Here is a 21097-nt window from a genome sequence, read left to right as displayed (position 1 = left end):
GGTATTCTGTTATACGATCCGTAATCGAAACAATTTTTTACATCGCAATATCTCTTAAATGGTGAATCTGATTCTGGAAATATGCTAAATATCGGCTACGTGTACTAATTACAATTCGTTCTAATTTTTACGAATAGTTTGACAAAATCATATTTATTGTTTGAGTTAAAACGTTTTTCGATACGTGAACGTATTACACGATACGGACCCAGATCATAAGAAAACGCTCAAAAAATGTTTAGTTTCCCCTTGTCGGCATGGCTTGAAGTAATTTTATTTAAAAATATCAATTTTGCTTATTTATTTACCGTTTTCTTCACAAAATTTCGTTAAAGATGCGTCCATTATGATCTGGATACCGCGCTTAACTATAAAATTCCAAAAATAATTATTGTCCTATTGGTATTTTTATTTAAAGTGGGTGACTTTATACTGACTAAATTTAGGGAAACCTAATGAAATATGCGATATCATTCTCACTACGTCTCCGTGTCAAGCTTCAAATGTTGAGATTTATTTAATCTCAATTTTAACCTACACTGTATCCACTTTAAGTTTATTTGACGGATAATTTTTTAATATTGGAAAAATTATAAATAAGAAGCACTGGATTTTATTTTTTAAGTTTTCAGCCACAAAATAATTAAAATATTTTGTAAAAAACACATTGAGGCAATTCACATGGTCGCCTTAGTCGAACGTGCTCGCTTCCCAAGGCAGTTGGTTCTATGTACCGGAGCGACTCGGGATTTTTCCCGACCAAGGACTTTCTTTTCAGTGTAACCCCATTTAATTTGTTATGTCCTTCCCACAAATTGTCGTCCCTCCAGCAGCTCCTCGCAGCGGGACTGCTCCATACTCTCCTGCTCCGGGCAGATATCGAACCCAATCCGGGTCCGTCTCCTGACCCCTGACCTGAGAAATGGTTTTGCTGCGTTTGCCGGAAAAGAATCTTTTTAGGACGGTCATACTCTTGTCAGTGTGTCTCGTGAAAGGGATGGTTGCATCAGGTAGGTTGTTCAGGGCTAGACCCTAAAACCAGATGGCCCCGTAATTTCTATAAATCTTTTGTGGCTCCCTGCTGTTCACGCCCAAGGGCGTTCCGTAGTCTGAGCCTTAGCGCCCCCACTACATTCCAGCAGCTCTGCTGCTCAGCAAGCCACTACTAGTTCCCCCAGCTGCTTGCGCCGTATGGTGCCTCCAGCTCATACGGCCGCTCCCACTCATAACTACAATCTCCGTAGTAGAGTGGGTAGCAATTCCGTATATCAACCCCTGCCCCGTCTTCTTCCCCCTTCTTTTCCGGCTCGAGGAAAGTGGGACGAACAGAAATGCTTTACAGACAACCGCTTTGCTCCTCCCTATCCCGACTGATTCTCGCCAAGGGGAGCGTGCTTTCCGCAAATTCATTGGATCCGCCTCGGTTCGCTTCATTCCCGCCGGTAGAATTCCCGAAATTCGGCCTCACTCTCCGGCGGAGGCCGCAAATTTTTCGAGAAAACGTGACCTTATAAGACAGATCGATCCCGGCGACCCCTAAATAAGGGATATTCGTATCAGATTGCTTGTGGATGAACACCGGTGTAGGTAAGCTTTGGGCCACCGTAAAGTCCCTATCGAATCCGTCTAAGCAAAATGACAAAATTTCCATCACCATTGGCGATACAGTGCTCTCGGATGCGAAAAATACGCGAGCGCTTTTTGCCAACAATATATGATGCATTCTGCGGTTGACAAAGTTAGATGACGGGCCAATAGACGCGCACGTAAATATAAATTCAGCGCGTCTCCAATTACCATCACCGCCAAAGAGGTTGAGGACGCCATCGGTCATGCTAAACCATCCAAAGCAGTGTGCCCAGACGGCATAGCCATGCCGATGCTTAAAATCCTATTGAAAGAGGTTTTCAAATATTTGTCTTCGACCTGTCTCTCTCCACCTTTGTCATTCCCGAAAAATGGAAAATGGCCAAGGTGGTCCCGCTACTAAAGCCTAGGAAACCAGCTAACATAGGAGAGTCATATCGCCCGATATCTCTCCTATCGCCAGTAGCCAAGACGCTTGAAGCCATTTTGCTCCCCTACTTCAAAGCAAATTTGCAGCTAGCCTGTCATCAGCATGGCTTTAGAAAACTCCATAGCACCACCACCGCGGTAAATGCCATTAGCACCCAGATAAATTGCGGATTAAATCAAAACCTCCACCATAGGAGAGTAGTTGTTGCGCTAGACCTAAAAAAACCTATGGCACTCAAACTTGCAGGCGGACAGCAGAGGTGAGATGTTGGCGGATCAAATAGAAGAAACGACGTTCTGCATAATAAACGGAGACGCCCCCACTCGTATGGTAGGAAGCTGTCACAGTTCGCCAGATATATCAATCGTGAGCGCAGGACTCGTAAACTGTGACAACTGGTAACTTTGGCATCCGACCACCTGCCAATACTCATCTAGCTCGAACGTACCGCCGACTTCATCGTTTCTGAAAAACGCGCTTTCATAAACTTAAAAAAAGGAAAGTGCGAAGGATATAAATCCTTTACAGACAGCCGCTTTGCTGCCCTCCCTATCCCGACTGATGCTCGCCAAGGGGAGCGTGCTTTCCGCAAGGTCATTGAATCCGCCGCGACTCGCTTTATTCCCGCCGGAACAATTCCCGAAATTCGGCCTCACTTTCCCGCGGAGGCCGCAAATTTAGCGAGAGAACGTGACCTTATAAGACAGCTCGATCCCGGCGACCCCCAAATAAGGGACATAAACCAACACATCAGATTGCTTGTGGATGCACACAAGCGGGCGAAATGGGAGGAGCATCTAAGAAGCTGTAACCTCTCTGCCGGTGTGGGTAAGCTTTGGTCCACCGTAAAGTCCCTATCGAATACGTCCAAGCACAACGACGAAATTTCCATCGCCTTTGGCGAAAAAGTGCTGTCGGATGCGAAAAAATGCGCGACCGCCTTTTGCCGACAATATATAATGCATTCCACGGTTTACAAAGCTAGACGGAGGGCCAACAGACACGCGCACAAACATAAATTCAGCGCGTCCCCAATTACCATCACCGCCAAAGAGGTTGAGGATGCCATCGGTCAAGCTAAACCATCTAAGGCGGTAGGCCCTGACGGCATAGACATGCCGATGCTTAAAAGCCTAGGAAATGAGGGTTTTAAATATTTAGCACATGTCTTCAACCTGTCTCTATCCACTTTTGTCATTCCGAAAAATGGAAAATGGCCAAGGTGGTCCCGCTGCTAAAGCCTGGGAAACCAGCTAACATAGGAGAGTCATATCGCCCGATATCTCTCCTATCGCCAGTAGCTAAGACGCTTGAAGCCATTTTACTGCCCCATTTCAAGGCAAATTTGCCACTAGCCTCTCATCAGCATGGCTTTAGAAAACAGCACAGCAACACCACCACTCAGGGAACAGTACCCAAAACTTGCGGAAGAGGAACGCATACTCCCCAGGAAAACGCGAGTGACTCTGGCTCAACTTCGTTACGCATACTGTAACAGGTTAAACTCTTACATACATACCGACATACAAAATGTATGCCCCGCTTGCAATGTGTCCCCACATGACACCAACCATCTCTTCAATTTTAATGTTGAACCAACGCCTCTAACACCTCTCTCATAATGGTCCACCCCTGTTGAAACAGCAATTTTCCTCGGACTTCCGTTCGAGGCCATTGATGACAATTTGTGATTGGTCAGGCCTATTGGATGGGGCGAAGCACTGCTACAACAGCCTATGTATATCACATGTGCTTCTTAAGCCATTAGTTCAGCTTCGACACTATTCATTCCGACCGGAGGAAAACCTGAAATCAAACCACACTTCCCGGCCGATGCTGCAAACCTAGCAAGAGAACGTGACCTTGCGAGATAAGCCAACACTAGAAACCTTCACACTAGGAATCTCAACTTGGATATTATGCTGTTGATAAAGACCCCGACTACTTAAAAAAAGGTGCTTACAGTTTTAATCTTAACAAAATTTGCAATATATACATGATACGTAATAACACTAACAGTAGAGATATGGTACTGCGAAGAACGAAAGTTTAAAAAAATGAAAATCGTTCTGATCCCCTTCTATTTAGTTATTCCCCCACAAAACGTTTAGTGCTATAAAAAAATACTTGAGTCGTTTTACGTCAGGGGAGATTAAGGCCGACCTCTTCGAATTAGCAACGTGCTATTTTAATTTTCCTTACGAATTGGGTGGACGAGACGTTCATATTTTATGCCGACTCCGAACGGCATCTGCAATTCAGATGAACTTTTACCGAGAAGCTTTTCATGGCAGAAATACACTCGGAGTGCTTGCGAAACCACCACCGAGGGCGACCCCGTTTAGAAAAACTTATTTTAACTAAAATAAATTTTTTTTTTAATTGCCGTAAGTCGATCAAGAAATCGACCAACTTTATTGAAATTTGGCAAGTACATGTAGGGTTCTTAAATTATAGTTACTCAATTATTATTTTTATTTAACTTTGCGTTTAAGTTACTTTAAACTTTGTAATTTTAATATGTTTTATCAATATTTTAATTTTCAAAAATTTTCAAATAATTTTTCAATGTTACATCATCAAGATACATACCTATAATATTTTCTTTTCAATAATTTCGGTTAAAACTTATATTAATAAAAATAAAGCATTCTACAGTACATACATAAGTAATTTTTAAATATAGCAAATATTGTATAGCCTCTTACGGAACACGATATTTGAATATGTATGTTTCTTTTAAATCATTTCGTTCGTGACGTTTCTCTTTAAACGTATTCTTAAAATATATGTAACAGACAACTGGGTATATAATGTTCGGTTTTGTCCAACCTTAAACTTCCTTACTTGTTTTCTCCTAAATTGGAAACCTACGATCTCGTTTTAGAAAAAATGGTAAAAATTCCGAAGTACTCACTTGGATCGAGTATACTCTATACCTTTTACTGAGTATGAGCACTAGAGTCGATACTTTGATCCGAGTATTTTAAATGAGTACCGGTATCGATACTTTTTTCGAAAGTTCTATCACTAGTTATGAGGAATATATGTGTACCGAAGTTCATTCTGGATAAAACAAGTGTGATATCTTATCCGTCAAATGCCTGACAGGATGTTCAATATGAGGCTACTTTTTGGCGTTTTGACAAGGTGTTCAATATGGCAGCGCATAGGGCTATCTTCATCAGGTGATAGAAAGAAATGCGATAGTCAATTACAAATCAGGTGATCCATTATATTTTTAACCCTTCGTCTTACACATGAGTCCAGCCAGACTTTTCTATTTTTAATCTCCAAAAAAGACAACTTTGGGTTAAGCTAGATGTTTGAAATTTTAGGTAGCTTCCTAAAATTTAATCATACGTCGACTTGTAAAAAAAAATCATCTTGATATCTGATATATATATCTAGTTATATAGATATGTTCATTAATACATCACATGCGTAACACATAGGTCTGGCTGGACCCACACACATTTCTATGTAATATTTTGCATGCAACCGCGCATAATGCATTTTTTCAAATTTTTGAATGTCAAGGCAACCTTTGCTTTTTGTCATGGCAAGAGTTGATATTCTTTTTAGTTCATATTTTTGAATTTGGTCGGTCGAAAAAAGTTGATTTTCTTTTTAGCTCATATTTTTGAATCTTGCTTTGATGGCAGTTGATAAATAAAAGTTGAATGTTCAGGAAGTGAGTACTAAAATATAATTTTTTACTACGCGTTATTTTTTGGTGTGCTATTTTGATAAAAAAAAATATGAGTGACGAAATTGATTTTATTTATAACAATCGACCGCATAGAAGAAACTTTGACAGTGAATTTTATGAACGTATAGCAGATGCTTTAGCTAACGATTTGGAACGTGAACGGGCTGCTGAAGAACTTGAAGATAACCTTCAACCGATAAACCTACTAGATGATTACAATGACATCGAGGATTTGGATTTTATTCCTGGCAATGAAGCTTCAGACATTGAGAACGACCCAATAATCCAACCAAATGAATTATCCTTTGATGATGATGATGACGCTGATGATGATGGTGATGATGAGTTCGAAAAAACAATGGAAGGACATAATTCCAATGACTTTTTGTATGGTAAAGATGGCACAAGATGGAGCAAAAATGCACCAAGCGCAGTTCGTTTTCGAGCACACAATATCATGCGATTTCGTGCAGGACCAAAAGAAAATAATTCCATTGCGATCGAGCTATTAAAAAAATTTTTATAACCATTTCAACTATCGTAGGAGTGCGAGTTCGACTCCCACTCCCGGGAGAAAAGGCTTTGAAGAGATTTACAAGGTATAATCGAAACAGCTGTCGCCTTGTTCGTCCTGTTGTTGTTGTTGTTGTAGCAATGCTCGCCCCACCTAATAGCCGCGACCGATCACAAATTGTCATCAATATCCTCTAACGGGAGTCCAAGGAAACTTGCCGTTTCAACAGGGGTGGACCATAAGGAAAGGGGTGTTAGAGGCGTTGGTTCCACATTACAATTAAAGAGATGGTTGGTGTCATGTGGGGACACATTGCAAGCAGGGCATACATTTTGTATGTCGGGGTTGATTCTGGATAGGTAAGAGTTTAACCTGTTACAGTATCCAGAACGAAGTTGAGCAAGAGTGACACGCGTTTCCCTGGGGAGTATGCGTTCCTCTTCTGCGAGTTCTGTATATTTTTCTTCAAGTACTGGATTCACCGGGCAATTCCCGACATAAAGGTCCGACGCCTGTCTATGGAGTTCACCAAGGACCTGCTTGTGTTTTTTCGCTTCATACGGCTGAGTTCTCAGGTGCCGTATTTCCTCAAAATGCTTACGGAGATGACTCCTTAGGCCCCTAGGCGGTGCTGGTTCGTCAATCAGATGTCTGTTGGGATGCCCAGGTTTCTGGGTATTCAACAGAAACTGTTTGGTCAGCATCTCATTTCTCTCCCTGATGGGGAGTATTCTCGCCTCATTATGCAGATGGTGTTCTGGGGACATAAGAAGACAGCCCGTGGCGATTCTGAGAGCAGTATTTTGGCAGGCCTGTAGTTTCTTCCAGTGGGTGGTTTTTAGGCTTGGCGACCATATGGGTGACGCGTAGCACGTAATCGCCTGGCTAATTGCTTTGTATGTGGTCAAGAGCGTTTCTTTATCTTTTCCCCAGGTACTGCCAGCAAGGGATTTGAGGATATTATTACGGCTCTGAATTCTTGGAACAATTGCGGTTGCGTGCGCACCAAAATGTAGATCCTGATCGAACGTCACGCCCAATATTTTGGGGTGTAGGACAGTCGGTAGCGTAGTGCCATCGACGTGGATGTTCAATATGGTCGACATTTGGGGCGTCCATGTTGTAAATAAGGTCGCGGAAGATTTAGTCGGTGACAATGCCAGGTTTCGCGAGGCGAAAAAACTGGAGAGATCAGGGAGATAGCCGTTTATTTTATTGCATAGCTGATCGATCTCTGGGCCTGGGCCTGTGGCCATTATTGTGCAGTCATCGGCGTAGGAAACGATTGTGACTCCTTCCGGTGGTGAAGGTAGCTTAGATATGTAGAAATTAAACAAAAGCGGGGATAGGACACCACCCTGTGGCACCCCTTGTTTAATTCTCCTTTGTTTTGATGTTTCGTTTTTGAATTGCACCGATGCCTGCCGACCACCCAGATAATTTGCGGTCCACCTTTTAAGACATGGGGGAAGGGTAGACCCTTCCAGGTCTTGCAGTAACGAGCCATGGTTGACCGTATCAAAAGCTTTTGATAGGTCTAACGCTACGAGTACTGTTCTATGGTGGGGATATTGATTCAAACCGCAATTTATCTGGGTGCTAATGACATTTAGCGCGGAGGTAGTGCTGTGGAGTTTTCTGAAGCCATGCTGATGAGGGGCTAGCTGCAAATGTGCTTGGAAATAAGGGAGCAAAATGGCTTCAAGCGTCTTTGCCACTGGCGATAGGAGAGATATCGGACGATATGACTCACCTACGTTAGCTGGTTTCCCAGGCTTTAGTAGCGGGGCCACCTTGGCCATTTTCCATTTCTCGGGTATGACAAAGGTGGAAAGAGACAGGTTGAAGACATGCGCTAAATATTTGAAACCCTCTTTCCCTAGGTTTTTAAGCATCGGCATGGCTATGCCGTCTGGGCCCACTGCTTTGGATGGTTTAGCGCGACCAATGGCGTCCTCAACCTCTCTAGCGGTGATGGTAATTGGTGACTCGCTGAGTTTGTGTTTATGTGCGTGTCTATTGGCTCTCCGTCTATCTTTGTCGACCGTAGGATGCATTATATATTGTCGGCAGAAAGCGCTCGCGCATTTTTTCGCATCCGACAGCACCTTATCGCCAAAGGCGATGGAAACTTTGTCTTTGTGCTTAGTCGGATTCGATAGGGACTTTACGGTGGACCAAAGTTTACCTACACCGGTAGAGAGGTTACAACCTCTTAGGTGCTCTTTCCATTTCGCCCGCTTGTGTTCGTCCACAAGCAATCTGATGCGTTGGTTTATATCCCTTATTTGGGGGTCGCCTGGATCAAGCTGTCTTATAAGGTCGCGTTCCCTCGCTAAGCTCGCGGCCTCCGCCGGGAAGTGGGGCCGGATTTCGGGAATTCTCCCGGCGGGAATGAAATGTGCCGATGCGGATTCAATGACCTTACGGAAGGCACGCTCCCCTTGGCGGGCATCAGTCGGGATAGGGAGGGCAGCAAAGCTGCTGTCTGTTGCAGATTTATATTCTTCCCACTTTCCTTTTGTGAAGTTTATGAAAGTGCGTTTTTCGGTGACGATGAAGTCGGCGGTACGCTCGAACGAAATAAGTATGGGCAGGTGGTCGGATGCCAATGTTACCATCGGCTGCCAGTTGACGCAGTTTACGAGTTCTGCGCTCGCGATTGAGATATCTGGCGAGCTATGACAGCTTCCTACCATACGTGTGGGGGCGTCTCCGTTTATTGTGCAGAACGTCGTTTCGTCTATTTGATCCGCCAACATCTCACCCCTACTGTCCGCCCGCAAGTTTGAATGCCATAGGTCGTGATGGGCATTGAAATCGCCTAAGATAATGCGATTGTTGCCAGTGAGTAAGGCCTCGATATTAGGGCGGTATCCACTGGGGCAACAGGTGACAGGAGGGATGTAGATGTTGATAATTTCTAGATTTGCATCGCCTGACCGGACAGATAGGCCCTGACGTTCTAAGACATTGTCCCTGCGGTCGATGCCAGGATCAAATATATGATATTGCACAGAGTGGTGTATAATAAACGCGAGGCCGCATCCATTTCCGCTCTCGCGGTCTTTCCTGTGGACATTATAACCAGAGCAGGTCTGCAATGCAGATCTTGCTGTGAGTTTAGTCTCTTGAATCGCAGCAATGCGGATGTTGTGCCGCTTCATGAAATCGAATATCTCCGTAATCTTCCCAGTTAGTCCATTACAGTTGAACTGCAGAATTCTGAAGTGCATGAGGGGTGACGCCGCCGCTCTAGGGGTAAGTGACGGGTGACTACGCCTAGGTTGTGGAAGGCCAGGACGCAATTTCTGTTGTGGCCTTGGGACTGGGCGCCATTGGGCAAGCATTGGGGTACCCGGATGATTTGGGTTTGCGACCTGGCAACATGGCGCGATGAAACCCGTCGAGGGGTTGCCGTCGCGGAGACCAGAACATCTAGGAAAGTGGCACCACCCAAGGCAGGAGCTGCATTGAGCGGATGTCGCAAACCTATATATTCTGTGCTGGCAGACGGTGCAAACGGAGGCAGGGACTAAGAGTCTGTTTCCCTGACCTGCACGATTGCTGCCAGAAAAGAGGGGGGAGAGAAGAAGACGGGGGCAGGGGCTGATGCTCAGCATTGCTACCAGCTCTACTACGAAGGTAGTAGTTATGAGTGGTATCAGCTGTTTGAGTTGTTGGCGCCGTAGGGCGCGAGCAGCAGCGGGTACTTGTTGTGGCTTGCTGAGCAGCGAAGCTGCTGGAAGGTAGTGGGGATACGCTTAGGCGTAGACTACGGGACGCCCTTGGGCGTGAGCAGCAAGGAGCCACAAAAGATTTATAAAAGTTACGTGGACGTCGGGTTTTGGGATCAAGCCCAGAACAACCTGTCCGATGCAACCATCCCTTGCACGAGACACACTGAACAGAGTATGACCGTCCTAAAAAGATTCTTTTCTGGCAAATGCAGCAAAACCATTTCTCAGGACCGGGGTCAGGAGACGGACCCGGATTAGGTTCGATACCTTCCCGGAGTAAGAGAATATGTAGCAGTCCTGCTGCAAGGAGCTGCTGGGAGGATGACAATTTGTGGGAGGGACGAAACAAATTAAATGGGGTCACACTGAAATGACAGTCCTTGGTCGGGAAAAATCCCGAGTCGCTCCGGTACATAGAACCGACTGCCTTGGGAAGCGCCTTGTCCGTCCTGATGTCACGTTGTTTAAATTTTTCCCAAGTTATTAAATAAATTATAAAATTAAAAAATTGCTTCAAATAAATGTTTTCATACATTTAAAAAAGCAATATGGGCAATCCCCGATTATTAAAATCATACAAACAGACAAAATTGGTTAATTCGTTGGAGTTCTATAAATAGAACAAAAACAGCAACAAAACCAAAGTTTCTTTGAAAACCGCCGTACCAGGCATAGCTTTAACACATACTTGCATACGAAGTATGGCAATGTGTAAAAGATTAAAATATGCAAAAAGAAGGCAATTGGGAAAAACTTTACAACAACTAAGGCATGACGTAGCTGAATGCGTTTATAACCATTTCAACTATCGTAGGAGTGCGAGTTCGACTCCCACTCCCGGGAGAAAAGGATTTGAAGAGATTTACAAGGTATAATCGAAACAGCTGTCGCCTTGTCCGTCCTGATGTCACGTTGTTTAAATTTTTCCCAAATTATTAAATAAATTATAAAATTAAAAAATTGCGTCAAATAAAAGTTTTCATACATTTAAAAAAGCAATATGGGCAATCCCCGATTATTACAATCAAAAAAATTTTTCACTCAAAATATTTATTTTATTATTATAAAAGAACAAATCGTTACGCCAAAGACACAACTGAGAAGTGGAATAAGGCCAACCCTGACAAGCAACAAAAAACTTGGAAAGATGTGACTGAAGCTGAATTGGATGCCTTCTTGGGCATTCTTTTTGCAGCTGGTGTTACACACAATAATATGAAAAAAGCAGATGTTTTGTGGCGTACGGATAACCTACCAATCTTTAGAGATGCCATGTCTTACCATCGCTTCGTTGCGTATTCGTCATATTCGGTTTGAGGACAGTCGTACTCGTGAACATCGTCAAAAGTTGGACAAATCGGCACCAATTCGTGATATTTGGAATTTTCTAAACCAAAATCTGGCAAATAACTACGAACCTCATGACACAATTGTAGTTGATGAGCAGTTATTTCCATATCGAGGAAAAACCAAATTCACCCAATACATACCTTCAAAGCCAGCGAAATATGGCATCAAAGTTTGGTGGGCATGTGATTCCAAAACTAAATACCCATTACAAGGAAAATTGTATACGGGACGAAATGAAGGCGAGGAAAGAGAAGTAAATCAAGGTGAAAATATACTGTCACAGCTCGCTAAACCGTATACTAACACCGGGCGCACAGTTGCAGATAATTTCTTTACAACCTTGGAAGGTGCAAAGTGTCTCGCCAAAATTGGTATGGCTTTCGTTGGCACTATTCGGGCCAATAAGGGATGTATTCCCAGCGAATTAAAAAAAGTCCTGCTCGTCCCATTATTTCATCTTGTTTCGGATTTCACGACAATTTGGTATCAATTTGCAGTTATGTGTCGAAAAAGAACAAGGTAGTCAATTTGATTTCCACCGTACATTACACAAAAGAGTGTTTTGGTGAAGCAAAAAAACCTGAAGCAATATTGTTTTATAATAAAAATAAAGTTGGTGTCGATTGTATGGACCAGATGGTAACGCATTTTACTACGAAACGTTCAACAAAACGGTGGACATTTGCCTTTTTTTGTAATATGCTGGATGTTATGGGACTGGCATCTTACTGCATTTTCAAAGAAGTTGAAAATACCCAAAAAAATTACGCTCGACGCAACTTCCTATGGACTTTTGCTAGTTCGTTGGTTCTATCAAACGTTGAAAAAAGAATGAACAACGTTCATATCTCCAAACAATTTAGCACGCGGACAGCTATAGAGGCCTTCTTAGGAAAACAAATAAACGTGAATATTTCTAAATTTGTAAAACTTTTTATAATTTTACTGCAATTCCTTTGGTTTCTAATTTTTTCTTCCTTTTTTAGAAACCCCTTGTAAATCCAACAAAAAGCGGCGCAGATACATTAGCTACAAAGAAATATTGTCGACTGTGTGCAGAATCAGATGAAAAGATCCGGAGAAAGACCCGATTCTTTTGCTCGAAATGTGCAGAGCCGGTTTGTCAGCAACATTCAAAAATCGACTACGTTTGCTTCAGTTGTATTCCGCAAGAATAATAAAGTGTTTTGGTCATTATTTGTCAATATTTCCCAATGTATTTAGAGAATGGAATATAATTTAATTTTTCTTTACTTATTTTTCAATATAAAAATAAGTAATTTAATAAATATTTAAATAACATACAATTAAAAAGTTAAAAAAAAAAATGTTGCATATAACTCCTATATTTCAACGTAAATGCATACAATTTGTATGTGGGTCCAGCCATTGTACAGGTTTACAAGTATGATATATATGAGAGGGAAACAATTTCTTTCCCTTTCTAACACACGGCAGTTTGACACTTCGGTCAGTGTCAAACTAGCGTGGAACCCAGTGGAACCTGCGTGGAACATGAGTTTTGACACTGAACGAAGTGTCAAAATTACCGGGGTTGCTTCGTCGAAAGCGACACAGGGAAGCAAAAAAGGGATCGGAATATCAGATATGGGTTGCTGTGATGGTAAATTTCTTTTAACGAATTTAGTAGGAAATTTTAAGTGCACCCATGTGGGTCCTTCAGAAAGTTATAAAAAAGTCTTCAATTGGGGTATCTGAGGACGCGTAGTTATTTCAGTATTAAGAATACAAACACGGGAGTTAAGTTTTTCTACCCGTTCAAAAGTTCTCCGCGAAAAACAGTTTGAAACCGAGGTCGACTGCATTAACCCGTCCAAAAAAGCGGAAAGAAAAATGAATAGACGCGTTTTGTCCTGTTGTCAATAGTCTGAAGAGAAAAAGTATTCGAATTATTGGAAGCGAGGCAAAAACGCGTCTATTAATACCTCCCCCGACGGTTTTGGTCGTGTTTTAGCAATCGTCCCCGTAAAAAAGTATCACAATTTGTTAATTAAAATTGTCCAAAATATATGGTTATTAAAGAGAGATGTAATTAAGTGCTCGTTTGAAAGTAAATAAGTATATTTCTTTGTAATATAAGAAAAAAAATTTTAAGCAGTTTTCGATAGCAGCTACTAAACTTTGTTTGGTCCTAAGAAGTACAACAGTGCCAAATAGCATCCACAAAAAAAAACGAACAAGAACAAGCATTTTATCAGGTGAGCGTGGCTGTGTATGTGCGTGCTGCTACATATCCTACTTGTAGACCTGTACAATGGGTCCAGCCAGACTCATGTGTATCGAATGTGACCATCGAAACATGTGTCTGACGAAGAGTTAAATTTTGACGTCAATGCAGAAGTTATCACACTTGTCTTATCCACAATCATTGTAAATTTTACCAAGTAGCGCAACTAACAGCTGATCGGTGAAAATTCGCACATTCCAACGCACAGTTCTCGACTCAGTTTCAAAAAAAAACTTTAGATTATTTAACTCAAATTTTAAAGTGAGATAATCCTTACGAATTTATGTATATAGAATATATAAGGCGTTTTGTTGTTATTAAAACAATATTTTTATTTATATTAAAGCTTTTATAATTTTTTTTTTTTAACTTTGAAAACACTCCGAGCACCATTCCTTCATTATATGTCATTCGACTGCCTCCCACCCTATTCGCAACATAACCTCAATTTAAGCTGGGAAACTAAATAGTAAACAATGCTTCTTAGTCTTCGCATTGATGTAAATGGATGCATAAAGCGGGAGTCATTGGTGCCATATGTCGTATCGCCGTAGTCGTATCCCTAACGTAATCAGCTGTTTATCGTTACGACGGTAAACCAAAAACCAATTGGTTGGCTACGATACGGTTACGACCTTAGCGGCACCAATAATCGATTGCATTGATTCTCATAAGGTTGATCGAATCAGCTCTTATAAGGTTACCGATACGGCTACTGATAAGGCACCAATGTCTGCAGCTTAAAGGCCATATTTTGTGCATAGTGTACAAGTACAAGAGTATTGACTTCTTTCTGACAGGCACTCGCTTAAGTGAGCATAACGGGAAAATCTGGGTTGCCATTGTTGTTTCGGTTGAAAACGGTCAATTAGGGTTCTGTGCAGAGACGTAAAAGATTGAAACAGGGTTTATGTAGACACAAAAGTGTGGCTCCTGTTCCACAGCATTTTAATTTTATATCATGGCGAAAAGTGTTCAGTTCACAGTTATTGCTTTTCATTAAAAGTTTAATTTATTACGGAGGGTTACTCCTTTAAGTGTAGAAAGTAGAGAAAACGTAGAGGGTTTCAAATTATTGTGAAAAACTTTTTAATTTGAATTTCTGTACCCAAGTTCACTATATTTGTGTAACACAAGAATCTGGAGGTAAATTCCTTAACTATGAAAAACTGAAAAATGTACACTTATTGAAAACTCATTTGCACACACAATTTACACTTCGAATTTAGTTGTGTTTTTATGCACAAAATTTTTAAACTAAAAACAAACCAGTACTGAAACCTTATTGGCTCCCTAGACAAAAAATATAAGAGAAAATACAAGAAAAATACATAGAAAGTAAAGTAGTGTCATATAGGAGTTTCATTTGTTTACACTTACAGCACCATTTTATTTGCAGGAGACTTTCACAGCTACAAAAATTAAGGCGGATTTACGCAGACGTTTTGGTTGTGTTGCATTCGTTAATTCATCTGTCGGGCGAAGTATCGAAAAATTTACATAAATGCTTTGGTTGCGTGCCTACGCTTTGACAACGCCATACGAAAAAACAATGAAACGCCGTACGTTATCTTTGCTTTGAAGCGACCAAGGCGTTTATATAATTTTGCCGTTATGCATTTGTGTAAACAGCCTTAGAAGTGAAATTTTTCCATGTTACACGTGTGGCGCTTTATATTTTCACTCTAATTTAAATAAATTTTGCTTTCCGTATGTTTCCGCATTGTTGCAGGCTACAAATCTTCTAGTATTCTTATTTTCGCGGAAATATATGTAACTATTTCATCTGTAAATACTACAAAGTTTTATTAAACTATCAAATACAACTCAGCTTGCAGTACTCTTACGTACCAAAAATGCAACTCTAGACCTGAGATTTGCATCAGGTGAGCGAGGCTGTTTGTGGTTTTGACGTTTATCGCTTAGTTGACACACTTGTATAGGTACACTACGTTTTTGTGGAGCATTGCGACATTCCATTTTTGACAGCTGAGATAAATTGTAGGTATACGTATAGGTTAACGCAACATGTTTAATTAACAGCCTTTTGCGGACGACAACGCAGATACTTCACCAAGTGATCTAATTTCGTAATTTCTTATAAATTTTTTGCGTTTTTTATTGTATGTGGATATACGTACGTATGTACATAAACGTTTTGGTCGCATCAAAGTGAAAAAAGGGGCTATCTGTTCATTGTTATCTTATGGCGGTGCCAGAGCAACAAAGCAAAGCAACGCAATCGAAATATATTATTTCATATTTTTTCACTTATCTACCACAAAATATTTCTATAAAAGCCTTTTTATAAATTTTAATAAGTTTTTATCAGCTTACTTGCTGATTTATTTGAAAATAATGAAACCGAACGGATTTCTTGGAGTTTTTTTTTGCGTATTTTAGGCAACTCTATAGCCATCTGATGTTCAAGACCCATTCTTGGAAACGAATGAACTTTTGTTTACAATCTAATGAACTTCAAGACCCATTCCTAGCATGGCGCAACGATACAAGGTGGCAGTATGGACCAGCTGATTATAAACTTTTTTTATTTGATTTGATACATCAACTTCCGGTACAGTACGATTTTGACATTTGTCCATCGAATTTACAAAAACAAAGTACATGGAATTTTTATTTATGTTTGTAGGTATGTCACCATGCTGCCACCTTGTATCATTCCGCTATGATTCCTAAAAACGAATTGAGAGAGAATGAATGTTTCGTATCAGGTCATCAGTGGAACTGGTCATTGTGAATGATGACTAAGTGTGATATCTTATCTACCAACTGCCTGACAGGATGTTGAATATGGCTACTTTTTAGCGTTTTGACAGGGTGTTTAATATGGCGGCGCCTATCTTCAGCGGGTGATAGAAAGATATACAGAATGAGACAGCGGTAGTCAATTACAAATCAGGTGATCCAATAACTTTGGAATTTTGACGTCTATGCCGAAGATATCACACTTAGTTATCATTCACAATGGGACTGGTCTTCTATTTATGGCTCTCGAAACATTAGAAAGTGCTAGTGCAAAAAAGAGGAAAACATCCCCTCCATTTCCAAGTTTGTTAATTTCTTTAATTTTCATGGAATAAATGCACTGTAGAAGTATTTTTTACCGATATATAGCCTGTTATATCCTTTAATGGTCTCTTTAAATCTCTTCTACTTCGGTAATTTTTCTAGATCCGTTCCCTAGGACAATGAAGTAGTTTACCAAGTTTTGTAATGGCAACTTAAACCGTTTTTGAATTTCGACCCACAATATTTTAAAAGTTAATTTTTTCAGAAATGAGCGGCGCTACGCCCGTTATTTAAAATTTTCATTATAGGTACCTAAGTGTTTCGACCAACACATGAAATTTAGTTATTGTAGCTGCATCATGTACTGAATAATCACGTTTTTGAGGGGTGTGGCTTTTGTCTGATGTCGCTCATTTTAAATAGCTATGAGAGATGGGTGCCAGGGAATCTATCAGACCAATTCTAAATATTCTCGCGGAATTTTGTTCTCGCGGATTTTTTTATTCCCGCGGAAAAATTCCTCCAATTCTGTTCTCCTAGGGAGAACAATTATCTGGGGAATAGGAATTTCGAATTTTCGAAGTCAGCTGTTTTGTCAATTGAAATTTCGTTGCACATTTCTTATTTTGTTTAAAAAATTGAAAATTTTAATTATTGTTGCAAATTTGTTGGAAATTAAGAAATAATATATAAACATTGCACAGTATTTATTGCATTTCATGTGGTATTCACTGAAATGAGTAATGAATTGGTGCCACAGCAACATCAACTGCGGAACATAAGTAGAAGACGGCCGCATAACACAAATCTGCCGGAGTTGCCTGCTTTCATTCAGCAAAGCAATTTTCTGGCGGCCAAGTTGAGTTGAATTCGTCCTTCATCATATGCCAAAATCTATTTAAGCCTTATTAAAAAATCCTTGCGCAATTTTTGGATGGCTGCATCAAATTTGTATACCAAGAGCTCCACCGTTGCTTATGATATACTTTTCGACTTAAAATAAAGAATATTGTGGTTGTAGTTGTTGTTGTATTAACAGTGAGAATATTGTGGTAGAATATAAATACATCTTTTAGCACAAATTTGTACAAATAAGTGTTCTTTCTTAAAATAACAAATTTCCTTTAACTATTTTGATGCATTCCCTTTAATTTAAAAAGTGAAAAAACTCCTATGAAATGGCAGAGAAATCTCCCTCACATTCATAATACCTACTTGTCTCCCATAACCGGTTTCCGCTTTTTCGAACATTGTTCAGAATAGGAGAAAAACGGAGAAGTGAAAAAACTCACAAGGAATTTTTATGTAGAATACGAGGAATGGGAGAAGGGAGAAAACTCGCACGGAATTTTCGTTTAGAATTGGGCTGTATATATAAAATGTCAACAAGATATCTTAAAATTTACTCAAGTTATCGGGTTCATATAGCTAAAAGAATTGCCTTTTCACCCGTATCATATGATATATAGAAATATATATTTCGTTTAGTTTGTGCCGTTACAAACTTAAGTAAAGACACTCCTCGAAGGTTTGATGATCCTTTGCCGGATACAAATTCGGTACGCCCCGGTAACAAAGCACCATAGAGGTACTAGTCCGACCATCTCGAGAACGTTATAAACCTTATAATCAGTTTATTGTACTCAATCATATTAAAACGCATTATGTAAGCCTGATTTTTAAACGGTTCCATCCTTACATCATACAGCTCGTAATACAAAAATTGGCATCTTTTTATAAGGCCTTATTTTAATTGATCTATAGTCCTTCTAATAAGATAGTTATTTTCTTAATAATGATTTCTAAAAATTCCCTATGTGAGCTTTATTTTAAATGAGTTATAAGCCTTATACATAATGTTACCTTTCAGATAAACCTTATGCCACACAGTACAGGAAAACAAGGAGTATTATAAGGATTACACCAAGCTCGTACTTATTGCGCTAATTTATCGAAAACAGTAATTTGGACAGTTGGTTGGAATGCAGCTTCTCGAAATCACGTAAATTCTGACAGCACTGATGATCAATTAAGAACAATTCAGCGATTCTAATAACACATTCAATGATGCACAAAACGGATTTACTATAAATTTTGTATGCTTTTGCATGAACGTTGAGAACTCTTGCTATGAGAAAGCGATGACGGAGTGGTAATGAATTATGTCATAGCTATCAACATCAAAATTTTGAATTTAGGTTATTATGTACATAAATAACTAAATAAAAGTATGATATGATGTGTGGCTCAGAACCATGCCCATAACCTGCAGCAATAAATTATCAATAGTTAAATATAGTTGACTTCTGAAAGTTAGCGAATAACCGGTTGTAAACTCATGCAGCTTGCAGTCTGACGGACTGATTTCACGCAACCAGAATAAAAGCAACTTGAGGTTGGCTTTCAGCTGAATGTGACGTACTGAAGATGGGGAATATTTTCATTATAACAGTTATGTATTACAGATGGAAATAGGGTAACTAACCTTTTCGTTTAAATTAGTTGAATCGTAGTTAGCTGAAAAGTAATACAGAAGTAAACAGCTCTGAATACTTTTCCATAAACAAATGAGACAAGATCTGTTCCGGAATTGTTGTATTTGTAATCGAATGTGAGGTACTGAAAAAAAAGTTTGAAGACGTAGCGCTTTTAAAATTTTTCGATTTATTACATTTCTCTCATATTTCGCTACCAGTGTTCGGAATATTTAAAACTATTACCTGAGTAAACGACTACGCCGGAGAAAAAATTTAAATTTAGGAGTCTATTTTTTCTTCCTTTTTGAAAGCGGGCGAACAATGAACATCAAATTTATTTGGTGGCTTGGCAATCCCTTCGATTGTGTTTTTGCGATGAAATGTTTCTCAGCAAAAAAGTTATCTGCCTTATCAGATGCGCATGGCACAGTTTTAACGATTAGCACCGACGCTGGCCTATTGTTGATCGCGGCAAAGGGTAGTTTTTTCGGCCGTTTTAAGGGCTATAATTCACGATGTGCGAACAGTAGTAATCCTAACCACCACCATTCACTACAACGCCCCCTAGCCCTCACACCACATGTCAGCACAGAAGCTATAGGACTGCGATTTCGAACTCGCACCTTCGTCGATGTCACTTTGAAGTTCTAGGTGTAGGTTAGGTGGTAGCTGCCCTGATAAGGATAGCTCACTTGGACAAAACGAAGGTCCGTTGTGATACCACATACACCAAAATAACGGTGACTTAGATCTAGCTACTTAGAGAATCGTTGGGTATCAACGATAAAGCTCCGAATGATACCAATCTCAAATTTGGATATATCCTCGGGAGATCCAAGTGAGTCGCGACCGAAGTACTTTCGCCTAGTTCTGGCAAAAGCTGGACAATCAAGCATAAAGTGATTTGGTGATTCCACCTCATCATCCTCCATACAGCTGCAGCAGGATGGAGTTTCCAGTATATTGAGACGTACGGCATGGGTACCCATCGGACAGTGCCCTGTCAAAACCTCAATGACCATTGATAGGTGAGCCTTAGTGAACCCAATTATTTCAGCAGACCTCCTGCCATCCACTTTTGGCCAGAAAGATCTTGCTACCCTGCAAGACGTGGTATCCGCCCAACGTTTGCTGAGCTGCTTCGAGGCCCAGCTATGGAGGAGCAATCCACAGGTGGCCAGCGGGATCCCGAAATCCCTACAGCCATCTTCACCCGGTTCAGTTGTACCGATGCGGGCTAAGAGATCCGCTTGACAGTTACCCGGGATATCACTATGGCCCGGGACCCAGATAATCTTAATTGTAAAATAATTCGATGCAATCGCAAGCGAGGTCAGGCACTCCCAGACCGCCCTCGATCGCACTGTAGTTGAGCTCAAGGCCTTGATAGCCGCTTGGCTATCAGAGTAGATGTTAAATTCCCTGACCGTAGTAGCACTGGATAGCATTCCATCCACCGCATCCTTAATCGCAGCAATTCCCGCTTGAAATACACTGCAGTGATCAGCCAACTTAAACTTGCGGCTTAAATTTAGCTCTTGACAAAAGACCCCCCCCCCCCCCCCCCCCCAACCTTTCCATCCAGCTTCGACCCATCCGTGAAAAAGTTAACCGGTCCCATACCAGATAATTCCTCTTCCCCACTCTTCTCTCTCTGGAATAACTGGGTTAAAGGTTGTATAGGGAGCAGTTATCGGCATACAGTAGTCCGTTCTGTCCGGGATGAAGTCGAAACTGGTAAGAAGGCTAGAATGTCCGCGGTCAGACATGAATACAAAATTGCTTTTTTATTTAGTTGAACGGCGATAGAAAATCGGTTTTTTTCTAAAATGCAAGAAACTTCAAGAAGAACGTAAGTTTTTAATTATTTGGTTATGGATTGAAGCAATTAAAGCACGTGTGTTCAAAGTCAGATGTAGACGCAACGCAAGTGCCAAAACGACGCAAAAGTCACCTGAAGCGTATTTGCTTTAGGTGTTATTTATTAATATTAACTAAAAATTTTAGAT

At 40.6% G+C, this 21097-nt stretch overlaps 1 protein-coding gene across 1 annotated transcript in view; it reads left to right on the top strand.

Annotated features, from left to right (window-relative positions):
- LOC137248420 (zinc finger protein 729-like) overlaps positions 1-18876 on the top strand; it is a 417415-nt gene extending 398539 nt beyond the window's left edge. Inside the window, exon 24 of the mRNA XM_067779358.1 lies at positions 18482-18876. Within this exon, the coding sequence (XP_067635459.1) occupies positions 18482-18526 (45 nt within the window). The 3' untranslated portion in view covers positions 18527-18876. The remainder of the gene's footprint in view (positions 1-18481) is intronic.
- The last annotated feature ends 2221 nt before the right edge of the window (positions 18877-21097 follow it).

Source organism: Eurosta solidaginis, chromosome 4 (assembly GCF_040869045.1).
Source record: "Eurosta solidaginis isolate ZX-2024a chromosome 4, ASM4086904v1, whole genome shotgun sequence".
NCBI classification, from domain to species: domain Eukaryota; kingdom Metazoa; phylum Arthropoda; class Insecta; order Diptera; family Tephritidae; genus Eurosta; species Eurosta solidaginis.
The sequence above is the reverse complement of the archived record's forward strand: the minus strand, read 5'-3'. Positions and strand labels throughout refer to the sequence as shown.